At 41.5% G+C, this 26,013-nt stretch overlaps 1 protein-coding gene across 1 annotated transcript; it reads right to left on the bottom strand.

The window, feature by feature from the left end:
• Positions 1 to 841: 841 nt before the first annotated feature.
• ccl19a.1 (chemokine (C-C motif) ligand 19a, tandem duplicate 1) lies at positions 842 to 19,426 on the bottom strand. The gene is made up of 4 exons (XM_029637092.2): positions 19,138 to 19,426; positions 9,766 to 9,889; positions 3,889 to 4,003; positions 842 to 1,653 (listed from the first exon to the last, which is right to left on the bottom strand). Exons 1-4 carry the CDS (start codon positions 19,202 to 19,204, stop codon positions 1,615 to 1,617), a joined length of 345 nt encoding a protein of 114 aa, XP_029492952.1. The 5' UTR covers positions 19,205 to 19,426; the 3' UTR covers positions 842 to 1,614.
• Between the last annotated feature and the right edge of the window lie 6,587 nt (positions 19,427 to 26,013).

Genomic DNA, 26,013 nt, shown 5'->3' with positions numbered 1-26,013 from the left:
CTGCGCCTTGGTCTCATCCTTCCGACGACATCATCCTTCCGACGACAGCCGTTACAGCTATAAACACTGTTGGTTAGCCAACCACCTGTCAGGGGAAACACTCACTACGTACTGACTCACAGACAGTCAGGGTGGAGAGGTTCATTGTGGTTATTTGGTTTAGGCAATGCTTTAGGCTCCTCCGATTCCCCTCTAGGATCTCGTCAGGCATATCTCATAACCTTTGCAGTGGCAGGCTAAAAATAGCCAGTTGCGTTGCTTCAGGTAGCCTAGTGGTTCGAGTGTTGGACCAGTAACCAGAAGGTTGCAGGATCAAGGTAAAAAATCTATTGTTCTGCCCCTGAACAAGACAATTAATCCACTGTTTCCTGGTAAACGGTCATTGTAAATAAGAATTTGTTCTTAACTGACTTGCCTAGTTAAATAAAATAATAGTCATCCCCTCTAGTGCAGAATAGTTATACTACTTGTTGTTTACAGATTTGGGCCCATGAGCTTAATCTGTGTCTGGGAATCTGGCCCATACACTGTGTCTGGGAATCTGGCCCATACACTGTGTCTGGGAATCTGGCCCATACACTGTGTCTGGGAATCTGGCCCATACACTGTGTCTGGGAATCTGGCCCATGAGCTTAATCTGTGTCTGGGAATCTGGCCCATACACTGTGTCTGGGAATCTGGCCCATACACTGTGTCTGGGAATCTGGCCCATACACTGTGTCTGGGAATCTGGCCCATGAGCTTAATCTGTGTCTGGGAATCTGGCCCATACACTGTGTCTGGGAATCTGGCCCATACACTATCGTCCTCAAAATAAACAGCAATACGTTCACTCAGAATATTGATTTGGCAAAGTCTTTATTGAAAAAACAAAAGGTCCATAAAAAATAAGAACGTGTCATATACATTGTATATTTAATTCTCTGAGATTTACGTATAGATTTGGCAGATGGGTGTTCTAACCAGCTGCCAGCACCTTGACCCCTGACCTCTAACCCCTGATTTATTCTGATTTCTGATTCTGATTTTATATTATATATATTTTTCTTTCTTTATCCTGCGTTGTTGGAACATGACGTGTTAGTAAGAATTTCACTGTTGGAATACAGCTGTTCATGAAGCATGTGACAAATAAAGTTGTATTTGATGACAAAATCAGTCTGGGATCTAGGAATCTGGTCGTTTCAATTACTTCTGCCATTTTGTTGCTTTTCAAATCACAGACTGTAGCTTTAAGGGTCAGTTCAAATGTGGGGTCAAGGGTTAAAGCCAGTCTACTCTTTTTTTGGAATATTATCATTCGATATTTTGTCACATAAAAATAACATAAAAAACGTCTTCTACGTGAACGTGCCACTGAGAAACAGCATGGTATCTTAAGCAAGATGGTCTATTGGATAAACAAAAGACTGAAGACAGAAGGAAACTTAATCAAAAAAGTGCATTAGTGGTACGAGGAATCACATTTGTCTTTTTTGTCGTTGTATTACTTCTCCCACCCTGTTCTTCACCCACTTGGAAGGTTCTTCTCAGGCTCTGTCATGGTTGTTTTGACCAGGGGTGGTGGTGGTGGTGGTGGTGGTGGTGGTGGTACGAGGGGCTCTGACAGGGACCTTAGGGACTCTTGTGTATCAGCTTCTTACAGTGTTTAGCCTGCAAACACACAGACACACTTAGAGTTAGGTCACTAGCTAAAGTAAGTTTCTTTTGAATTCCAAAGTTTAGTACTATAGCTACTATATACTGTAATCTATGTAATCTACCCAGTACAATATTTTATGTATTTATTATTTCACCTTTAACCAGGTAAGTTAGTTGAGAACAAGTTCTCATTTACACAACTGTTACCTGGCCAAGATAAAGCAAAGCAGAGCGACACAAACAACAACACAGAGTTACACATGGAATAAACAAGCGTACAGTCAATAACACAATAGAAGAAAAGAAAGAAAGTCTATATACAGTGTGTGCAAATGGTGTGAGGAGGTAGGCAATAAAATAGGCCATAGGAGCAAAGTAATTACAGTTTAGCAAATTAACACTGGAGTGATAGATGAGCAGATGATGATGTGCAAGTAGTGTTACTGGTGTGCAAAAGAGCAGAAAAGTAAATAAAAACAATATGGGGATGAGGGAGGTAGATTGGGTGGGCTATTTACAGAAGGGCTATGTACAGCTGCAGCGATTGGTTAGCTGCTCAGATAGCTGATGTTTAAAGTTAGTGGGGAAATATAAGTCTCCAGCTTCAGCGATTTTTGCAATTCGTTCCAGTCATTGGCAGCAGAGAACTGGAAGGAATGGCAGCCAAAGTAGGTGTTGGCTTTGGGGATGACCAGTGAGATATACCTGCTGGAGCGCGTGCTACAGGTGGGTGTTGTTATCGTGACCAGTGAGCTGAGATAAGGTGGCGCTTTACCTAGCATAGACTTATAGATGAATATGTAGCGAGGGCCAGCCGACGAGAGCATACAGGTCGCATACAGGTCGCATTGGTGGGTGGTATAAGGGGCTTTGGTGACAAAACGGATGGCACTGTGATAGACTGCATCCAGTTTGCTGAGTAGAGTATTGGAAGCTATTTTGTAAATGACATCGCCGCAGTCGAGGATCGGTAGGATAGTCAGTTTTACGAGGGTATGTTTGGCGGTGTGAGTGAAGGAGGCTTTGTTGCGAAATAAGAAGCCAATTCTAGTTTTAATTTTGGATTGGAGATGTTTAATATGAGTCTGGAAGGAGAGTTTACATTCTAGCCAGACACCTAGGTATTTGTAGTTGTCCACATATTCTAAGTCAGAATCGTCCAGAGTAGTGATGCTAGTCGGGCGGGCGGGTGCGGGCAGCGAACGGTTGAAAAGCATGCATTTGGTTTTACTAGCGTTTAGGAGCAGTTGGAGGCCACGGAAGGAGTGTTGTATGGCATTGAAGCTCGTTTGGAGGTTAGTTAACACAGTGTCCAAAGAAGGGCCAGATGTATACAGAATGGTGTCGTCTGCGTAGAGGTGGATCAGGGAATCACCAGCAGCAAGAGCGACATTGTTGATATATACAGAGAAAAGAGTCGGCCCCGAGAATTGAACCCTGTGGTACCCCCATAGAGACTGCCAGAGGTCCGGACAACAGGTCCTCCGATTTGACACACTGAACTCTGTCTGAGAAGTAGTTGGTGAACCAGTCCAGGCAGTCATTTGAGAAATCAAGGCTGTTGAGTGTGCCGATAAGAATGCGGTGATTGACAGAGTCGAAAGCCTTGGCCAGGTCGATGAAGACGGCTACTCTATACTGCAGTCTATGTCAAATCAAATCAAAGTTTATTTGTCATGTGCACCGAATACAACAGGTGTAGTAGACCTTCCAGTGAAATGCTGAATACAACAGGTGTAGTAGACCTTACAGTGAAATGCTGAATACAACAGGTGTAGTAGACCTTACAGTGAAATGCTGAATACAACAGGTGTAGTAGACCTTACAGTGAAATGCTGAATACAACAGGTGTAGTAGACCTTACAGTGAAATGCTGAATACAACAGGTGTAGTAGACCTTACAGTGAAATGCTGAATACAACAGGTGTAGTAGACCTCACAGTGAAATGCTGAATACAACAGGTGTAGTAGACCTTTTAGTGAAATGCTGAATACAACAGGTGTAGTAGACCTTACAGTGAAATGCTGAATACAACAGGTGTAGTAGACCTATGTACGTGACTATGCATGTATGATAAACAGAGAGTAGCAGTAGCGTAAAGGAGGGGATTGGCGGGTGGCGGGACACAATGCAGATATTCCCGGTATGTAATCTTCACAGTACTATATCTACTATACACTGTAATCTATGTAATCTACATACACATTGCTTGTAATCTACATACACATTGCTTGTAAGGACGTTACCTTGAAGTTGGTTTCGTGGCATTTCTTGATGAGGCGGTCCATGAGATTCATCAGGTCTGTAACCCAGGTGGGGTCAGTGGGAGCACACAGCTTGAGTCCCCTCCTGGTAGTGAAGCTGCAGTAAGGAATGAGAGGGGAGACAGGTTACAAGGAGGTACAGAGTAAGGAATGAGAGGGGAGAAAGGTTACAGGGAGGTATGGAGAGTAAGGAATATGCTGGGATCAAACTCCTGCTACTGGCATAGCCGTGGGAAGTAGGGGTGCTGAGGGTACCGGCAGCACCCCCTGAAGAATCTGAATTTTCAACAAAAAAAATGTATTTTTAGAAAAATGTATATTTTCCCAAAAGTAGTCCACTGGGCCTTTACTAGTATTAGCAGACCGATTTGGCAGACCGATATAGATCTCCGTAGCATGGGCAAAAACTTTTTCATCATCTCTGCTTCAAAAAAAAAAGAAGGTAGCTGTATAATTAAGAACAGTATCTTGCAGGATTTAATAGTTGTAGGTGTAAGAGTTGTTGCCCTCTCCCTTTCTCTGCTATTGTCATTCTAATGGGATCCAGAAAGAACACAACCCTTTCCCTTTCTCTGTGATGTCATTCTAATGGAATCCAGAAAGAACAAACCCCTGTCTTTTTCTCTGTGATGTCATTCTAATGGAATCCAGAAAGAACACAACCCTGTCCCTTTCTCTGTGATGTCATTCTAATGGAATCCAGAAAGAACACAACCCTGACCCTTTCTCTGTGATGTCATTCTAATGGAATCCAGAAAGAACAAAACCCTGTCCCTTTCTCTGTGATGTCATTCTAATGTAATCCAGAAAGAACAAAACCCTGTCGTCAAACATTTACATCTAAAAGGTGTAAAGTTATGGGCAATGACACAAGACATCTACATTAAATTAAATATATTTCTTGATCAAATAATATGGAAAACAACCACTTTTTGTGCAGCATTATTATTATTTTACCTTTATTTAACTAGGGAAGTCAGTTAAGAACAAATTCTTCTTTTCAATGACGGCCTAGGAACAGTGGGTTAACTGCCTGTTCAGGGGCAGAATGACAGATTTGTACATTGTCAGCTCGGGGGTTTGAACTTGCAACCTTGCGGTTACTAGTCCAACACTCTAACCACTAGGCTACCCTTACCATCCATACAAACAGTGGAGGCTCCTCAGAGGATGAAGGGGAGGACCATCCTCCTCAGTGAATTTCATTTTTTTTTTTAAGTAAAACATTTTTAAAGTTTTCCTTTGTAGATGAAACTATACTAAATATAATCACATTTCACCATTTAATTGATCAAAACACTATTTTGCAATTAAAGTCTACAGTAGCATCAACAGAACTCTGTAGAGTAGCACTATAGTGTAGCCGGAGGACAGCTAGCTTCCGTCCTCCTCTGGGTACATTGACTTCAATACAAAACCTAGGAGGCTCATGGTTCTCACCCCCATCCATAGACTTACACCGTAATTAAGGCAACCTCCGGAGAACGTCTTCCAAGCTATCAAAGCTCTTGCAGCATGAATTTACATGTTGTCCAGCCAATCAAAGGATCAGAAAACGAATCTAGTACTGAAAGCATAAACTACAGCTAGCTAGTTGACTCAAAGAGAGAAAAAGACAATAGTTGAACAGTTTTGAACAAATTAATATCTTCCAAAATGAAGGAGAATTAAGTGAATTAAATGAATGAGAGTCATCTAATATGCTGTATTCGAAATAAGGTCATGCTCATGGAAAAACAATTTTCCTCCCTCACTGACCGCCACTGCTTACAAACCACTTAATGTAAATGTCATTACTGTATTGTACATACAGTTGATGTCGGAAGTTTACATACACTTAGGTTGAAGTCAACAAAAACAAAATATAGTTTCGGCAAGTCGGTTAGGACATCTACTTTGTGCATGACACAAGTCATTTTTCCAACAATTGTTTACAGACAGATTATTTCACTTATAATGAATTCACTGTATCACAATTCAGTGGGTCAGAAGTGTACATACACATACAATGTTTCAGATCATCAAACAATGTTTGATATTACACAAAGATAACCCAAGAAAACACAAAATGCAGTTTTTAAGTGAAAATGTAGTTTATTAAAAGGAAAAAAGCTATCCAAACCTTCATGGCCCCCCATTGTTAAATCATGAATTTACTGTGTTTATTAATCACATTTTTTGGAAAGCTGAGTTCAATTTCACTAGCCACACCCAGGCCTGATTACTACCAGACCTGTTGAATCAAGAAATCGTCTAACATTGAAGTAGGCCAAAAGATCTCAAAAAGCAAGACATCATGCCGCGATCCAAAGAAATTCAGGAACAGATGAGAAACAAAGGAATTGACATCTATCAGTCTGGAAAGGGTTACAAAGTCATTTCTAAAGTTTTGGGACTCCAGTGAACCACGGTGAGAGCCATTACACACAAATGGAGAAAATCTGGAAGAGTGGTGAACCTTCCCAGGAGTGGCCGGCTGACCAAAATGACCCCAAGAGCGCAGCGACGACTCATCCAAGAGGTCACAAAAGAACCCACAACAACATCTAAAGAACTGCAGGCCTTTACTTGCCTCAGTTAAGGTCAGTAGTCATGAGAATTCAACCATAAGTATTCAACCATAAGAAAGAGACTGGGCAAAAATGGCATCCATGGCAGAGTTCCAAGGCGAAAACCACTGCTGACCAAAAATAAAAATAAAGGCTTGTCTCACTTTTGGCAAAAAAACATCATGATGATCCCCAAGACTTTTGGGAAAATATTCTGTGGACTGACGACTTTTTGGAAGATGTGCGTCCCCTTACATCTGGCGTAAAAGTAACACAGCATTTCAGAAAAAAGAACATCGTACCAACAGTCAAATATGGTGGTGGTTGTGTGATGGTCTGGGGCTGCTTTGCTGCTTCAGGACCTGGACAACTTGCTGTGATCGATGGAACCATGAATTCTGCTCTCTACCAAAAAATCCTGAAGGAGAATGTCCGGCCATCAGTTCCTGACCTCAAGCTGAAGCGCACTTGGGTTCTGCAGCAGGACAATGATCCAAAACACACCAGCAAGTCCACCTCTGAATGGGTTAAAAACTGCATTTTGTGTTTATTTGGGTTATCTTTGTGTAATATTTAAATTTGTTTGACGATCTGAAACATTTAAGTGTGACAGATATGAAGAAAAAAAAAAGAAATCAGGAAGGTGGTAAATGCTTGTTTCCCTCACTGTATATACACTGTAAAACGAGTCTGATATCGACATAACCTGAAAGGCCGCTCAGCAAGGAAGAAACCACTGCTCCAAAACCGCCATAAAAAAAGCCAGATTACGGTTTGCAACTGCACATGGAGACAAAGATCGTACTTTTGGAGAAATGTCCTCTGGTCTGATGAAACAAAAATAGAATTGTTTGGCCATAATCACCATCTTTATGTTTGGAGGAAAAAGGGGGATGCTTGCAAGCCGAAGAACACCATCCCAACCGTGAAGCACGGGGGTGGCAGCATCATGTTGTGGGGGTGCTTTGCTACAAGAGGAACTGGTGCACTTCACAAAATAGATGGCATCATGAGGTAGGAAAATTATGTGGATATATTGAAGCAACATCTCAAGACATCAGTCAGAAAGTTAAAGCTTTGTCGCAAATGGGTCTTCCAAATGGTCAATGACCCCAAGAATACTTCCAAAGTTGTGGCAAAATGGCTTAAGGACAACGAAGTCACTGTATTGGAGTGGCCATCACAAAGCCCTGACCTCAATCCTATTGAAAATTTGTGGGCAGAACTGAAAAAAGTGTGTGCGAGCAAGGAGGCCTACAAACCTGACTCAGTTACACCAGCTCTGTCAGGAGGAATGGGACAAAATTCCCCCAACTTATTGTGGGAAGCTTGTGGAAGGCTACCCGAAACGTTTGACCCAAGTTAAACAATTTAAAGACAATGCTACCAAATACTAATTGAGTGTATGTAAACTTCTGACCCACTGGGAATGTGATGAAAGATGAAATAAAAGCTGAAATAAATCATTTTCTCTACTATTATTCTGACATTTCACATTCTTAAAATAAAGTGGTGATCCTAACTGACCTAAGACAGGGGATTTGTACTAGGATTAAATGTCAGACATTGTGAAAAACGGAGTTTAAATGTATTTGGCTAAGGTATATGTTAACTTCCGACTTCAACTGTAGGCTGGTCATCTAGGTTTGTACCTGTAGTCTTTCCATCACCGTGACGATAAAACAATGACCAATCCAGTAATTGAGTACAATGAGACAATGAGACAAGTTGTTAATGATGATGTGCCTCAGTTGATAGAGAGTGCATGGTGCTTGCAATGCTAGGATTGTCGATTCGGTTCCTAAAGGGGGACCAGTATGAACATGTATGCAGTTACTCTGGATATGAGTCTACTAAAATGGAAAAGGAAGGAATAGACCATTTTGGTTTTCACATAGAAATAGTTTGCATTTGCCAACGTATTTCAAGAACCTGGAAAACATACTGTATATCAAGCAAGTATTCTTATATTCCACAAGTATTATCAGATTAATTGTTTTGTACAGATAATTATCAAACTCTTAAGTTTGAAATGTTTTCACAAATGTAGTGCACTTTTCTAGTCCTGTAGTAGTGGACAGATATATAGACATCTTCAGCAAATCCCCTCCAGTACCCCCAAACTACCGTTGCTATGGCTAGCATGTGTAGTCTTGTCGGCAGTGCTACCACTACTAGACAATGCTTTAGAAAGGTTGCTGCTATAGACCTACCACGTACTGTGCGGACTAGACAATACAACACCTTAATTGATTAGCATTATGTAAGTAGACAGGGTAAGGTATAAGCAAGATATACTGAACAAAATATAAACGCAACATGTAAAGTGTTGGTGCCATTTTTCGTGTGTTGAAATAAAAGGTTCCAGAAATGTTCCATACGCACAAAAAAAGCTTATTTCTCTCAAATTTGTTTATATTCCTGTTAGTAAGCATTTCTCCTTTGCCAAGATAATCCATCAATAAGCTGATTAAACAGGATGATCGGTGCATAGGTGCACCTTGTGCTGGGGGCAATAAAAGGCCACTTTAAAATGTGCAGTTTTGTCACACAACACAATGCCACAGATCTCTCAAGTTTTGAGGGAGCGTCCAATTGGCATGCTGACTGCAGTAATGTTCAACAGAGCAGTTGCCAGATAATTTAATGTTAATTTCTCTACCATAAGCCTCCTCCAATGTAATTCAGATAAACAGGGGGATGTCTTTATTTCTCATTTTCGCAGTACATCCAACCAGCCTCACCACCGCAGACCACGTGTAACCATGCTAGCCCAATACCTCCAAATCCGGCTTCTTCACCTGTGGGATCGTCTGAGGAGGGGGGAGGGGGGTGCTGAGGAGTTTTTCTGTCTGTAATTAAGCCCTTTTGTGGGGAAAAACTCATTCTGATTGGCTGGACCAGGCTCCTAAGTGGGTGGGCCTATGCCCTCCTAGTCCCACCTATGGCTCCTAGGCCTATCCATAGATTAGGGCCTAATTAATTCATTTCAATTGACTGGTTTCCTTCTATGAACTCTAAGTAAGTAAAATCTTTTAAATTGTTCCATGTTGCATTTATGTTTTTGTTAAGTATAATAACAGCCCTTGCTTTCTTATAAGGCATGTGGAGTTATCACCATATTTCTTAAACCAAATCAAATCAAATTGCATTTGTCACATACACATGGTTATCAGATGTTAATGCGAGTGTTTGCGAAATGCTTGTTCTTCTAGTTCCGACAATGCAGTAATACCTATACAATCCTCTCAACTCCACAGTGGGTGGTCGTTGTAAATCCAAACCAATGAAATACACGTTTTTCACTTACACCACAGCGTTGATGGAGCAGCCTTGACCTCTGACCTGAGGCTGGTAACCTATGACAACGTGTCTAGGGATCTCTCTCTGACTGACCGTCAGACAGCAGTCCATCACCATCTGGCCCTGAGTCACTGAGAGAGAAGAGAAAGAGAAGGTTAAAAAAAAACATTGAACATTCAAAATAAAAGTTTCAAACAATCAAACAGTCAGCAGATAATTGCCTCAACAACAAATAATGGATAACACTTTTTACAATAAGATTTCATTTGTAAAGGGCTTATAAAGGGGTTATTATAATTGTTTTAAATCAATTATTTGATCATTAATAAATGCATTATAAACCATTAATAAATGGTTATAAATCATTGGTAAAAATAGTTCAATAACTGGCCAAATAGTAAGCCAATATTTATGTCCAGTTTACTAACCATTTTATAACTTACAAACGCTTATAATATTGAACCCTTTGTGTATCATCATGCGTCCTTATTTTCAATAGTTGCACAGTTGAACAATAGTTATTTTCTCCCTTTTAGGTGTGATGTAATTGGTGCTCTGTCCCAGGAATAGAAGAGGTTGGTTTTCATGATGCGTCTACATCCAGAACACGATTCAATCATCATTCCTTAACAGATTATATCAACACACTTAACCACTTCTCTGTGATAGTCCAAGTATGGTGAACGCTCTGGTGTGAAATGGCAACCGTAATATCACTGGATGGTAAAACAACGGGGGAGCCATCCTTGTTATTGATACCTAGGGCTGTGGCAGTCATGTTATTGATACCTAGGGCTGTGGCAGTCATGTTATTGATACCTAAGGCTGTGGCAGTCATGTTATTGATACCTAGGGCTGTGGCAGTCATGTTATTGATACCTAGGGCTGTGGCAGTCATGTTATTGATACCTAGGGCTGTGGTAGTCATGTTATTGATACCTAAGGCTGTGGCAGTCATGTTATTGATACCTAAGGCTGTGGCAGTCATGTTATTGATACCTAAGGCTGTGGCAGTCATGTTATTGATACCTAAGGCTGTGGCAGTCATGTTATTGATACCTAAGGCTGTGGCAGTCATGTTATTGATACCTAAGGCTGTGGCAGTCATGTTATTGATACCTAAGGCTGTGGCAGTCATGTTATTGATACCTAAGGCTGTGGCAGTCATGTTATTGATACCTAAGGCTGTGGCAGTCATGTTATTGATACCTAAGGCTGTGGCAGTCATGTTATTGATACCTAAGGCTGTGGCAGTCATGTTATTGATACCTAAGGCTGTGGCAGTCATGTTATTGATACCCAGGGCTGTGGCAGTCATGTTATTGATACCTAAGGCTGTGGCAGTCATGTTATTGATACCTAGGGCTGTGGTAGTCATGTTATTGATACCTAAGGCTGTGGCAGTCATGTTATTGATACCTAAGGCTGTGGCAGTCATGTTATTAATATCCAGGGCTGTGGCAGTCATGTTATTGATACCTAAGGCTGTGGCAGTCATGTTATTGATACCTAAGGCTGTGGCAGTCATGTTATTGATACCTAAGGCTGTGGCAGTCATGTTATTGATACCTAAGGCTGTGGCAGTCATGTTATTAATATCCAGGGCTGTGGCAGTCATGTTATTGATACCTAAGGCTGTGGCAGTCATGACATTTTGTCAGCCTGTGATTTTTATGCAAATAACTGCCGGTCTCATTGTAATTGATCATTAGTTAACGTAAACATGTTTAGCATCTCCTGCCTTCCACGCAGTCTAGAAGCCACTGATGAGGAACCTTTAGAACATCTACAGTCTACAAGCCACTGATGAGGAACCTATAGAACATCTACAGTCTACAAGCCACTGATGAGGAACCTATAGAACATCTACAGTCTACAAGCCACTGATGAGGAACCTATAGAACATCTACAGTCTACAAGCCACTGACGAGGAACCTTTAGAACATCTACAGTCTACAAGCCACTGACGAGGAACCTATAGAACATCTACAGTCTACAAGCCACTGACGAGGAACCTATGGAACATCTACAGTCTACAAGGCACTGACGAGGAACCTATAGAACATCTACAGTCTACAAGCCACTGATGAGGAACCTATAGAACATCTACAGTCTACAGGCCACTGACGAGGAACCTATAGAACAGCTACAGTCTACAAGCCACTGACGAGGAACCTTTAGAACATTCACAGTCTACAAGCCACTGATGAGGAACCTTAAGAAAATCTACAGTCTACAAGCCACTGACGAGGAACCTATAGAACATCTACAGTCTACAAGCCACTGATGAGGAACCTATAGAACATCTACAGTCTACAAGCCACTGATGAGGAACCTATAGAACATCTACAGTCTACAAGCCACTGACGAGGAACCTTTAGAACATCTACAGTCTACAAGCCACTGACGAGGAACCTTTAGAACATCTACGGTCTACAAGCCACTGACGAGGAACCTTTAGAACATCTACAGTCTACAAGCCACTGACGAGGAACCTTTAGAACATCTACAGTCTACAAGCCACTGACGAGGAACCTATGGAACATCTACAGTCTACAAGGCACTGACGAGGAACCTATAGAACATCTACAGTCTACAAGCCACTGATGAGGAACCTATAGAACATCTACAGTCTACAGGCCACTGACGAGGAACCTTTAGAACATCTACGGTCTACAAGCCACTGACGAGGAACCTTTAGAACATCTACAGTCTACAAGCCACTGACGAGGAACCTTTAGAACATGACGAGGAACCTAGAACATCACAGTCTACAAGCCACTGATGAGGAACCATTAAGAAAATCTACAGTCTACAAGCCACTGACGAGGAACCTATAGAACATCTACAGTCTACAAGCCACTGATGAGGAACCTATAGAACATCTACAGTCTACAAGCCACTGATGAGGAACCTATAGAACATCTACAGTCTACAAGCCACTGACGAGGAACCTTTAGAACATCTACAGTCTACAAGCCACTGACGAGGAACCTTTAGAACATCTACGGTCTACAAGCCACTGACGAGGAACCTTTAGAACATCTACAGTCTACAAGCCACTGATGAGGAACCTATAGAACATCTACAGTCTACAAGCCACTGACGAGGAACCTATAGAACATCTACAGTCTACAAGCCACTGACGAGGAACCTATAGAACATCTACATTTTAAAAAGTCTAATAAATCTATTTAATATAACCTACACCTTCACAATAAATCCATGATTTATTTTAGACAGGTCTAAAGAAACATTATATGAAGTAAAATGTAGTCTATTTCAGAAGAACAGAAGAGCATACTCTGAGTTGTCCTTATGTTTTGTCCTGATCTGGCTTTGTCATATGGCTGTGGGCTACGCTAGTTCATTTAGCAGACAAGATTTGCTTAAAATTCCGTGGCATTATTTTATATTATATTATAGTAAGGATGAATACAATTGAACATAGCCGAATGAAATAGAAGGGATATTTTCCCCAAACGACTATTCTGTGTTGGGCGGTTAACAGAAAACAGGTCCTCCTATCTGAAATGGGTAAAATCACAAAGGAAGCCAGGGGAAAAAAAGCCATATTATTTGTGTTGTTTGCTCTATAACCTGTTAGTTCACATCCCTTGCCACCGTGAAATATAGGCCTAAGGGTCGAGACAAGAAGAAGACACATTGGCAGAATAAATTCAACCACACCTTTGTTTCATCACAAAACCAGAGAGCAACCTCTGTCCAGTCCACATACAGTTACATGATCTACAGCATGGTCAAGCAAGTTAATGTTTCCGACATTTTCTGACTACTGAACAACTATTGATTTAGACCCACAGAGAGTTACCCCAAGTCACAAAGAAAACAGGAGCTGCCTCCACTACTCCAGCACCATTTTAACTTCCATATTTCAACATCATTTAATCACCTACAGTATGCTTATGTAACGGATGTGAAATGCTAGCTTAGTTAGCGGTGGTGCGCGCTAAATAGTGTTTCAATCGGTGACGTCACTTGCTCGGAGACCTTGAAGTAGTGGTTCCCCCTGTGCTCTGCAAGGGCCGCGGCTTTTGTGGAGCGATGGATAACGATGCTTCGTGGGTGACTGTTGTTGATGTGTGCAGAGAATCCCTGGTTCGCACCCAGGTTTGGGCGAGGGGACGGTCTAAAGTTATACTGTTACACTTAGTCTAATAGTGACAGCTAAGACAACTAAGATACCAAAAACAATTTAGTCCAATGAAATATAATATGCCTGCCCATGCTACTGTGCATAGCCGTGGGAAGTAGGGATGCTGAGGTTACCTGGGCCTTTACTAGTCCTGCATTAGCTGACCAATATATTAGTGTAGTGGAGACTAAACTACTTCCTGCATTTACACAGTGCCTTTTTGTAACGGATTTCTTACTCTTCGTCTGAGGAGGAGTAAGGATCGGACCAAATTGCAGTTCCTATGGCTTCCACTAGATGGTAATATGATCACCATAACAAAGTGTTGAATCTTCTGTCATGTACTGTATGTAGTGATGAGTACCCAATACTGCCTTTAAGTATGTCTACACTCTTGAGTGAACTCTCAAATCATTTATAAATGATGTATAACTGCTAAAAGTGTACCTTATCCTAAAGTGACTGACCTATAAACATTTATAACTGAGTTATCAACATTTATAAGTGCTAAACGTATACCTTATTCTTAAAGTGGTAATCCACTGACCATTAACAAATGAGTTACCAACATTTATAACTTCTGAAAATATACCTTAAAAGAAAGTGTAAACCACCTGACCATTTATGAATGAGTTAGGCCTATCAATATTTATAACTTCTAAAAATATATCTTAAAAGAAAGTGGAAATAATCTGGACGTTTATGAATGAGTTTCAAACATTTAAAACAGCATATCATCTCCCAAAACATACAAAACAAGAGTAAGAACAAAATGTAATTTAATAGAATGATACATTGGGGAAATAATTGTAATTTCAGTGACTCATTGGTATAGTGAGTAGTCTAGCTAATTCAGATAAACAGGGGGATGTCTTTTTTTCCCTCATTTTTTACCATTACAAGTCGGAATAGAAATTGACAACAGCTTAACTATTTAAAATACAACATTGGGTCTCATGGTCCCCTTCTGTGTTTTCACAAGGGGAGGCAGGTAGCCTAGAAGGGGCGGCAGGTAGCCTAGAAGGGGCGGCAGGTATCCTAGAAGGGGCGGCAGGTAGCCTAGAAGGGGCGGCAGGTAGCCTAGAAGGGGCGGCAGGTAGCCTAGAAGGGGCGGCAGGTAGCCTAGAAGGGGAGGTAGCCTAGAAGGGGCGGCAGGTAGCCTAGAAGGGGCGGTAGGTAGCCTAGAAGGGGTGGCAGGTATCCTAGAAGGGGCGGTAGGTAGCCTAGAAGGGGCGGCAGGTATCCTAGAAGGGGCGGCAGGTAGCCTAGTGGTTAGAGCGATGGGCCAGAAAGGTTGCTAGATCAAATCCTTGAGCTGACAAGGTAAAGATCTGTCATTCAGCTAGCTAAATGTTAATATATTTACTGTTCCCTGGGCACTGGAGATGTGGATGTCAATTAAGGCAGCCCCCCTGCACCTCTCTGATTCAGAGGGGTTGGGTTAAATGTAGAATGTATGTCAATTTAGCGTAGACACTCTAGCTACAGATATCTCTGCTATCATGATTTAGGCTTAGCTAGTTATGTTATCCACTGCTAGCTAATAATAATAATAGCTAGCTAGCTAGTGTTTAACATTACTTGCTAACACTAATAGCCAGCTACCACTGATTAAAGGGGTTAGCTAGTTATCCCAACTTTTGCTAATACACTAGCCTGTTAGCTAGCTAGATAGTAAGTTAGTCTTAAAATTGGAACTACTACTGTGCTGACAAAGGATGCTAGCTAGGTAAATTACCAGCTAACGTTACCTAGCTAAAGACAATACCTAAGTTCAAAGGTTAGATAACTAGCTAGCTAGCGTACTAATCTAAACTAGCCAGCAAACATCATCTACTTCGCTAGCTAACTATATAATGCCAAAGATTATCTCGTGCTAAATCATCTAGCAGAATTTCTACATTCAAAAATATGTTTTAGATTTGACCTAAAGCTAGCTAGCTAGGTAGGACAGAGGTGCTAGCAAACATTAGCTTTGCAGCAGAACTTCTGTATCCAAAAGTGAGACAAATTGCATAGAGAATGTACCCTTTCTCCTCTGTCACCATTTTTTATCTTGTGAGCAATGTTTATTTTGTGCAATCTCTTCCTTCTGGCCTTTACACACGTATCATAGCCACATCCACCCTGATTCTTCACAATGCACTGTGACATGATGTAAGTGTCAACACAAAAATTCGGGGCATGTTCCAGGTTGCCTTTATATCAAGCGCATTTCAAAGATTGGTATCTCTCATCAAAGTTTTGGGAATTTCTCCGAAACTAGCAAACCACTATGGCTTGAGATCTTCAGATGAATAAACAATAAACAAGTGTACCAACGCATCGTCACGGTTTCAAACGTGGGGCGATTGACACATCGTGGGAGTTTGACCATTGGTTTTGAAAACTCAACCATTTCCGTTCCTGGGACAGAACAACAATGCATCACACCTAAAAGTGAGAAAATAACTATTGTTTAACTGTGCAACCATTGAAAATTAGACAAGATAGCATTTTATTGAATACAGAAAGAGAGGGGAGGAATAGAAAGATGGAGGTTAAAAAACGATGTGTGAGAAAGAGGTGAACAGGCCACACCTTTACAGAGATCAGTGTGTGTGTGCGCGTGCGCGGGTGTGTGTTTACCAATGTGTGTCTTTGTGGTAGTGATTGAGTGTCCCCTTTTTGGGGGGTATCTCAAAACAGAAATATGGTAAAACAGTTTTAAGTTGTGTAAGACTAGATCTGAAATATAATACTCCCTTTACTGTCTCTGATTAGGGATGGCTTGAGTTTCTCAGGGTTGATGTCGTTTTAGTTGTGGGAAACAGGGTAATGTCCAATGATTTATCATGGTTATTTCAGTCCAACACACTATTGTGGATGTAGCTGAGCATACACGAACACAGAGAGGGAGAAAGAAAGTGAGTGAGAGGGAGAAAGAGAGGGAGAGAGGAGAGAGACATGGACAAGGACAGGAAGTGGAGGGAGAGAGCGAGACTTTAAGAGAGCGAGAGAAATCAGTAGTGTTCATGCTGATTTGACACTATAGTTAAATGATGCATGTTTATCTCTTTAATCTGGCTGGGAATTCCCCTGTAACTTAACAACACTACAGACACTAGACGGTCAAACTATATGGTAGTGTTAGGTAATAGCTCGTTCACACACACACAAACGTTTGCACGCGCGCACAAACACACAAACACACACACACACACACACACACACACACACACACTCCTTTTCTGTTAACTGAATTCTATTCAATGAGTGCCAACATTTAGTTTCCTGGTGGGAGAGGTGATAACATGAGTTGACGATTCAAGGAGCTCACATGATGACAAAGTATATTCGTGTGTGTGTGTGTGTGTGTGTGTGTGTTTGTGCGCGCGTGCAAACGTTTGTGTGTGTGTGTGTGTAGCTCATTCAACTAATAATTATTGAGTAACTGGTTCCACAGACGTTTTTAGTTACTGAACATTTTCGATCGAAATGAATTTAAACATTTTAAATATTTTAAATTGGCACAATCTACTGCACTGGCCAATCAGAGAGCTACACGACCCCGCCCGTAGAAAAGATACCAGCCTACATGAGATTTCATCATGTTTAAAACCATGACCAGAGAGAGAGTGACTGTCAAAGAATACAGCAAAGAGCTGCTGAGTTTAAGTTTTTAAGTTTTTATTCAACATTGTCAACACTGTTTTGATTCAACACTATTACATAATATAAAACATGTTTCTCTCTACTTCCACTCACACTGTAATGAATGAGTAGCCAAGTGTATCGACAGCGCTGTGTTTCTATCATTATTAGCATCTCGTCCTGTCTATTTTAATAGGGAGGGATATTATACTTTCTCTGGTCAGAGGAACAACATGAATTTGTGTCTGAAAGCAGATGCGGTGTGACTCGACTTTAGCCATCAGGTGGAAGTCGTTGTCCCCTCTCTCTGGTCAGTCTCACCTCTCTCTGGTCAGTCTCACCTCTCTCTGGTCAGTCTCACCTCTCTCTGGTCAGTCTCACCTCTCTCTGGTCAGTCTCCCCTCTCTCTGGTCAGTCTCCCCTCTCTCTGGTCAGTCTCACCTCTCTCTGGTCAGTCTCACCTCTCTCTGGTCAGTCTCACCTCTCTCTGGTCAGTCTCACCGGAGGACAGGAAGGAGAGAGCAGAGACTGTGAGAGGCGGACGTTCTGCTGTTCTCTCCCTTCCTCCACTGAGACTAATGCCGTGTTCAAAACAATTGGGTATTTGGGGATCTCAGACTTCCGACTTCAGTGAGTTCAAGACAACTGGGAACTCTGAAAAAAATTGAGATCCGACTGGGAAAAAGTCATCCAACTCAGAATACCAAGTAGGAAACTCGGGTTAGAGCTCCAACGTTACGACCTGAAGATCACTGACATCCTGATTTAAACAAAAAAATGTTTAACCAGAATTCCCAGTTGTCTTGTGGCGCTCTGGGAACTCTGGGAAATATGAGGTCAAGTCATGATGTCCTTGGTCTTCAGGTCGAAAAGTCGGAGATCTACTAAGAGGCCCAAGTTCCTAACTTGGAATTCCGAGTTGGAAAAGCGATTTTTTTCCCCAGTCGGAGCTCTTAAGATTTCCGAGTTCCCAGTTGTTTTGAACGCGGCATTGAACCCACCATGCCCATCAGATGTACAGTGTATTTGATACACTGCCGATTTTGCAGGTTTTCCTACTTACAAAGCATGTAGAGGTCTGTAATTTTTAATCATAGGTACACTTCAACTGTGAGAGACGGAATCTAAAACAAAAATCCAGAAAATCACATTGTATGATTTTTAAGTAATTAATCATACAATGTGATTTTCTGGATTTTTGTTTTAGATCAGGTAAAACTTAGACCGAAAAGTTAAGTAAACAAAAAAAAGACGGGAACCAGTTGCTAAATAATAATTCATTGAATCAACTAGATTTTTACAGTCTGTCTGTCTGTCTGTCTGTCTATCTGTCTGTCTGTCTGTCTGTCTGTCTGTCTGTCTGTCTGTCTGTCTGTCTGTCTGTCTGTCTGTCTGTCTGTCTGTCTGTCTGTCTGTCTGTCTGTCTGTCTGTCTGTCTGTCTGTCTGTCTGTCTGTCTGTCTGTCTGTCTGTGTGACGCGTGAGTATCTGTTTATGTTGTTGTAAAGTAATAAACCCACTAATAAAGACATATCTACATCCCGTCATGATGATTAAGTAACCAAGCCGTCCAGTAACTGAGAGGACTTACCTCGGCAGCAGCTGTAGAGGAACAGAACACAGAAGAGGATCTTGGCAATACCCACGGTAGGCATCATGACTGGTCACCGATAACCTGTAGTGAGGGGTCTGGACTGGACTCAAGCTGTGTGTCTGAAGATATATATATGTGTGTGTGTGTGTGAGTGAGGATGGCTTCTGGAGAAGGAAGTGTGTGAAGTGTAGATTTAGTCTGTTATTGATGCTATGTCAGTAAGGATTTCCCTGTTGTGTGATGGTTCCTACCCTGCTATTTAGCTCTGCTTTGTGATTACACTACCTCCCTGTCCTTATAGGCTCTATCCAGTTTCACTTTTAGTCACACAAACTCCCCATTGGTCTTTTGGTAGTCCTCAGACTGCCCCTCCTACTGGTCAGTCATCAACCCACATATATCAAATCAAATCAAATCAAATTGTATTTGTCACATACACATGGTTAGCAGATGTTAATGCGAGTGTAGCGAAATGCTTGTGCTTCTAGTTCCGACAATGCAGTAATAACCAACAAGTAATCTAGCTAACAATTCCAAAACTACTACCTTATAGACACAAGTGTAAGGGGATAAAGAATATGTACATAAAGATATATGAGTGAGTGATGGTACAGAGCGGCATAGGCAAGATACAGTAGATGGTATTGAGTGCAGTATATACATATGAGATGAGTATGTAAACAAAGTGGCATAGTTAAAGTGGCTAGTGATACATGTATTACATAAAGATGCAGTAGATGATATAGAGTACAGTATATACATATACATATGAGATGAATAATGTAGGGTATGTAAACATTATATTAGGTATATTGTGTGTGTGTGTGTGTGTGTGTGTGTGTGTGTGTGTGTGTGTGTGTGTGTGGGTGTGTGTGTGTTTGAGAACCTCTATGTGGTTGAATGTGATTCCTTTTATGAAATGTTTATTTTTTTTGTTTATTGTGCTGAATTATATTGTTTTATACACGCGTGTATGTTGTTTTATAATCAAAATGCGTGTGTGTTTTGAGACCTGCCTTAAATATCTTCTCTTCCAACACCGAATACCACTTTTTTTTAGACTGTGTCCTAAAGATGATCTGTAGATGTTCAAACGGTCCGCTAACTGAGCAGACATGGCCGTTGCGGTATTTCGTTTTTTTGTGTGTTATTTCTTACATTGTTAGCCCAGATCGTTTTTTGCATTATTACATACAGCCTGGAAATAACTTTTGGATATCAGAGCGGTGGTAATTCACCGGTATTTCGACCAGAAATACAACTTTCCGGAATTCAATCCTTAGTTCGTACACCCCCCCCCCCCCAAGGCAATTGAACTTATCCCAGAGGCTGCTCCAAGACTCTGCCGAGAAGGGGTATTCGGAGTGGACTTTTAGTCCGAGTAAGGAGGCATGCACACCATCCACCACTTACAAGTACATTACTCGCTAATGTTCAGTCACTGGACAATAATGTAGACGAGCTCAGGGCGAGGATCTCCTTCAAGAGAGACATCAGGGACTGTAACATACTCTATTTCACAGAATCCTGGCTCTCTCCAAATATACTGTCCCTGTCCATACAGCCAGCTGGATTCACAACACATCGCACAGACAGAAATAAAGAACTCTCCAGGAAGAAAAAAGGCAGAGGTGTATGTTTCATGATTAACTACTCATGGTGTGATTGTGGTAATGTACAGGAACTCAAGTCCTCCCGTCCTATAGGCAGAAACTTAAACAGGAAGTACCCATGCTAAGGTCTATTCAACGCTGGTCTGACCAATCGGAATCCATGCTTCAAGATTGTTTTGGTCATGCGGACTGGGATATGTTCCGGGTTGGCTCTGGGATTAACATTGACATATACACTCGCACGGTGACTGAGTTCATCAGGAAGTGTATAGGAGATGGCAGCATTCGTAAAAAAACGAAAGCGAGAACCACCTCATTTAACCATGGCAAGGTGACTGGGAATATGGTTGTATACAAACTGTCCAGTTATTCCCTCCGTAAGGAAATCAAACAGGCACAACGTCAGTATGGAGACAAAGTGGAGTCGCAATTCATTGGCTCAGACATGAGACATATGTGACAGGGACTCCAGACAATCACGGGTTACAAAGGGAAAACCAGCCACGCCACGGAACAGTGTCTGTGCAGCATCCTGGAGTCGCTCTTCACTGGTGACGTTGAGACTGGTGTTTTGCGGGTACTATTTAATGAAGCTGCCAGTTGAGGACTTGTGAGGCGTCTATTTCTCAAACTAGACACTCTAGTGTACTTGTCCTCTTGCTCAGTTGTGCAGCAGGACCACTCCTCTTTCTATTCTGGTTAGAGACAGTTTGCGCTTTTCTGTGAAAGGAGTAGAACACGGCATTGTACAAGATCGTAATTTTCTTGGCAATTTCTTACATGGAATAATAGCCTTCATTTCTCAGAACAAGAATAGAATGACAAGTTTCAGAAGAAAAGTATTTGTTTTTGGCCATTTTGAGCCTGTAATCGAAACTACAAATGCTGATGCTCCAGATACTCAACTAGTCTAAAGAAGGCCAGTTGTATTGCTTCAATAATCAGCACAACTGTTTTCAGCTGCACTAACATAATTGCAAAATGATTTTCTAATGATCAATTAGCCTTTTAAAATGATAAACTTGGATTAGCTAACACAACGTGCCATTGGAACACAGGAGTGATGGTTGCTGATAATGGGCCTCTGTACGCCTATGTAGATATTCCATAAAAAACATGCCATTTCCATCTACAGTAGTCATTTACAACATTAACAATGTCTACACTGTATTTCCGATCAATTTGATGTTATTTTCATGGACAAAAAATGTGCTTTTCTTTCTAAAAACAAGTACATTTCTAAGTGACCCTGTCACGCCCTGACCTTAGAGATCCTGTTTATGTCTCTATTCTGGTTTGGTCAGGGTGTGATTTGGGGTGGGTATTCAATGTTCTATTATTTGTATTTCTATGTTTTGCCCGGGTAGGGTTCTCAATCAGGGACAGCTGTCTATCGTTGTCTCTGATTGAGAACCATACTTAGGTAGCCCTTTATCCCACTTGTCTTTGTGGGAAGTTGTCTTTGTTTGTTGGCACTATAACCTTTTAGCTTCACGGTTGTTTTGGATTGTTTATTGTTTTTGTCTGCGTCATATAAATAAAGGAATATGTACGCTCACCACGCTGCACCTTGGTCCTCTTCTTTCAGCGGCCGTGACAGACCCCAAACTTTTGAATGGTAGTGTATATATATAATCTAATCTATATATAATCTATATATAATGGAATCAAGTAGTAACCAAAAAAGTGTTAAACAAATCTAAATATATTTAATATTAGAGATTTTTCAAAGTAGCCACCCTTTGCCTTGATGACAGCTTTGCACACTCTTGGTATTCTCTCAATCAGCTTCATGAGGTAGTCACCTGGAATGCATTTCAATTAACAGGTGTGCCTTTTAAAATTTGTGGAATTTCTTTCCTTCTTAAGTGCGTTTGAGCCAATCAGTTGTGGGGTGACAAGGTAGGGATGGTATACAGAAGATATCCCTATTTGGTAAAAGTCCATATATATATTAATACTACGGACTCCGACACTGCTCGTTATAAAATGATCTATTTTGCTTTTGGGTTTGTGTGTATTGTTGTGTCTTGTTAGATTTTATTGCACTGTTGGAGCTAGGAACATGAGCATTTTGCTACACCCGCCATAACATCTGCTAAATATGCGTATGTGACCAATAACATTTTGATTTAATTTGATCTTTGTGTGACACTGACTGTGCCCAACAAAATCTCCAATGTACTTGTGTTAGTTATCAGTGGTTAACACATAGAAATATAACATGATACAGTGGGTAAACCTCTCTTATCATGTCAATATGAGGAAGTCAATCTGTACGCTGATTTATTGGAAAAAAGATACACTGATTACAACCTAGGGCAGGGGTGTCAAAGTCAAATGGACGGAGGGCCAAATAAAAAAATCAGCTACAAGACGAGGGCCGGACTGTTCGAATGTTCATTGAAAAATTTTTAAATGACGCATATAGTCTAGTGAACCTAATTGAACCTACTGAAAACCTAACAAATATATTACAATATGATCAGATAAATAAAGCAATATTTTCTTATGGCTCTGTCAGTAATCTTTAATTTTCAACAGACACAAAAGACAAATTTCCTTTATATAAATATCCCCATAACATGAACATTAAATGAAAGAAACCGGTATTCAAGGCACCATCAGTAGACTATATTTTCTATTTTAGCAAAAGTGGGCTAAATTTACTTCAAAGAAAAAACAATAATAGCAATTTTCTATCATCCACTCAACTGAAATATTTTTAAAATATAATTGGATTGAAATACAAAAAAATAAAGTGCAAAAATCTATTAATCAAAAACAACACTTTGTTTAAGGAGAAGTAACATGCAGTGAAAACAAATATTAAATTTTAACTTTTAAACTTGAACTGAGTAAAAACTCTAAATATGTGATTGCACAGTAATGTTCACTTGTTTGAGGTTGAGGGTGATACTTGGTGGTGTCCCATCTTTTCCACAAGTTCATCAATGTTCGGGGTAAGGCTCTGAGCTGAAGAAATCCTCAGAATTGAGTGGAGGTGTTCAGCAGTAAGTCGACTTCTGTGTGATGTTTTGTTCAGGTTCATCAAAGAAAACAGTTGTTCACACAGGTATGTGCTGCCAAACAGACAACGTTTGAGCAGCCTGGATGCGCAGCTGGGGCATTGTGCCGGGAGGAAACGGGCGAACTCCGCAGCACCCACTGCCGCATATTTTGCCCTCAGTGCATCATTGCATTGGAGGTCAATCAACTCCATTTGGAGGTTTGGTGGTGAGCTTTCCACGTCAACAGGAAATGGGTTACCGAGCAGTTCCAACCTGCTTTTTGTGCTTCAAAGTCAGCAAATCGGCGTCGAAAGTCAGCGGCAAGCATACCTATTTTATCAGCCAACTGTGTGCTCGGGAACGCACTGGTAGAGAGCTTCTCTTTCATGGTCTGGCAGCTGGGAAAGTGGCTCAAATTTTCTTTCCGCATCTGCGTCTCCCACAGAGTCAGTTTGGTTTTAAATGCCTTCACTGTACTGTACATATCAGAGATGACACGATCCCGACCCTGCAGCTGCAAGTTTATTGCATTCAGATGACTCGTAATGTCACACAGAAAAGCCATTTCACACAGAAACATTTCGTCTCGGAGTTGTGTTGTGTCTTTCCCTTTGCTGTCCAAGAACAGACAAATCTCCTCACGAAGCTCGAAACATCTTTGAAGCACCTTTCCCTGGCTTAGCCATCGCACCTCTGTGTGATAAGGCAAATCACCATGCTCCGTTTCTAACTCCGTCAGAAATGCCTTGAACTGGCGGTGATTCAAACCTTTGGCTCTGATAAAGTTAACTGTGCGCGTGATGATGCTCATTACATGCTCCATTTTCAAGGCTTTACCGCACAACGCTTCCTGGTGTATGATACAATGATAAGCTGTCAGCTCACCTGTCGCGTTTTCCTCTTGCATCTTTTCCCGTATCTTCGCCACCAGTCCGCTCCTGTGTCCACACATCGCAGGTGCTCCGTCGGTTGTCAAACCCACGAGTTTTTCCCAAGGCAGCTCCATCTCATTTACACATCTTGACACCTCTTCATACAAATCATGCCCCGTAGTTGTGCCATGCATAGGACGTAAAGCCAAAAACTCCTCTGTCACGCTTAGGTTGGAGTCCACTCCGCGGATGAAAATTGACAACTGGGCAATGTCAGAAATGTCGGTGCTCTCATCCACAGCCAAGGAATATGCAATAAAATCTTTTCCCTTTTTCACAAGCTGCTCTTTTAGATTGATGGACAACTGGTCTACTCTCTCGGCAATGGTGTTTCTGCTCAGACTCACATTTAAAAAGAGTTGCCTTTTTTCTGGGCAAACTTCGTCACAAACTTTAATCATGCAGTTTTTGATGAAATCCCCCCTCCGTAAATGGCCGGGCTGATTTAGCGATCTCTTCTGCCAAAATAAAACTGGCCTTGACAGCAGCCTGGCCTTGTGATTTGGCTTTTGAACAGAGCCTGTCGAGATTTGAGGCCTCGTTTTAATTCCTCTGCCTTTTGTAGCCTTTGTTCCATGTCCATATTCTTGTTTTTGTCCGCGTGTTTCGTTTCATAATGTCGTCTCAGATTATACTCTTTCAGTACCGCCACACTTTCTCCACACAGAAGACACACAGGTTTTCCAGCTACCTTCGTGAACATATACTCCGACTCCCACCTTGTTTGAAACCCCCGGTTCTCAGTATCCACCTTCCGTTTTGCCATTTTTGATGGGTATCTGAAAGTTAATTTTACTGTGATGCTGACGACTGCTGTGCCAATAAATATTGAAATGAAGCAGCCTACTGCTCGGTGCGTCACCTTTGCATTGTGGGAAATGTAGTATTGGTGCGTGTAAAAGATCTGCGGGCTGCCGGCTTGCTGCGGGCCGGTTCTAATAATAAATCAAGATCATCCCAGGGGCCGTAAAAAACCTTCTTGCGGGCCGGATGTGGCCCGCGGGCCTTGACTCTGACATATGTGACCTAGGGGATAACATGTTAAAATGATTATACTTGTTTCCAATGTGGCCCCCTTAGTCCGCGGGGTCGTGCTCTTCGCTGAACCCGCTGTGGTCGTCGATGGCTAAGTGTAACGCTGCTGCCTTCCTTCCTGCCTGAGACCTAGAAGTCCAGTACTGTGGCCCTGGATTCATCGGATCAGCGGTATTGACGATACTTCTTTGGGATCCTTCTGCTTTGTTACGGCAATGAGGGTTGTGAGTTCATGCCCTGGTTGGAATGGAATTTCCACATCTGCACAGGAACGCATCAATG

The sequence above is a fragment of the Oncorhynchus nerka genome, linkage group LG27 (assembly GCF_034236695.1).
Source record: "Oncorhynchus nerka isolate Pitt River linkage group LG27, Oner_Uvic_2.0, whole genome shotgun sequence".
Lineage (NCBI taxonomy): Eukaryota > Metazoa > Chordata > Actinopteri > Salmoniformes > Salmonidae > Oncorhynchus > Oncorhynchus nerka.
The sequence above is the reverse complement of the archived record's forward strand: the minus strand, read 5'-3'. Positions and strand labels throughout refer to the sequence as shown.

Bases quoted from the DNA above. Each gene is read 5' to 3' on its own strand.
- ccl19a.1 (XM_029637092.2), bottom strand. From the start codon at position 19,204: ATGATGCCTACCGTGGGTATTGCCAAGATCCTCTTCTGTGTTCTGTTC. The intron at 9,890-19,137 runs GTAAGTCCTCTC...CTTCTCTCTCAG, and splicing joins CCTCTACAGCTGCTGCCGAG to TGACTCAGGGCCAGATGGTG. The intron at 4,004-9,765 runs GTAAGTGAAAAA...TCCTTACTGCAG, and splicing joins TGCTCCATCAACGCTGTGGT to CTTCACTACCAGGAGGGGAC.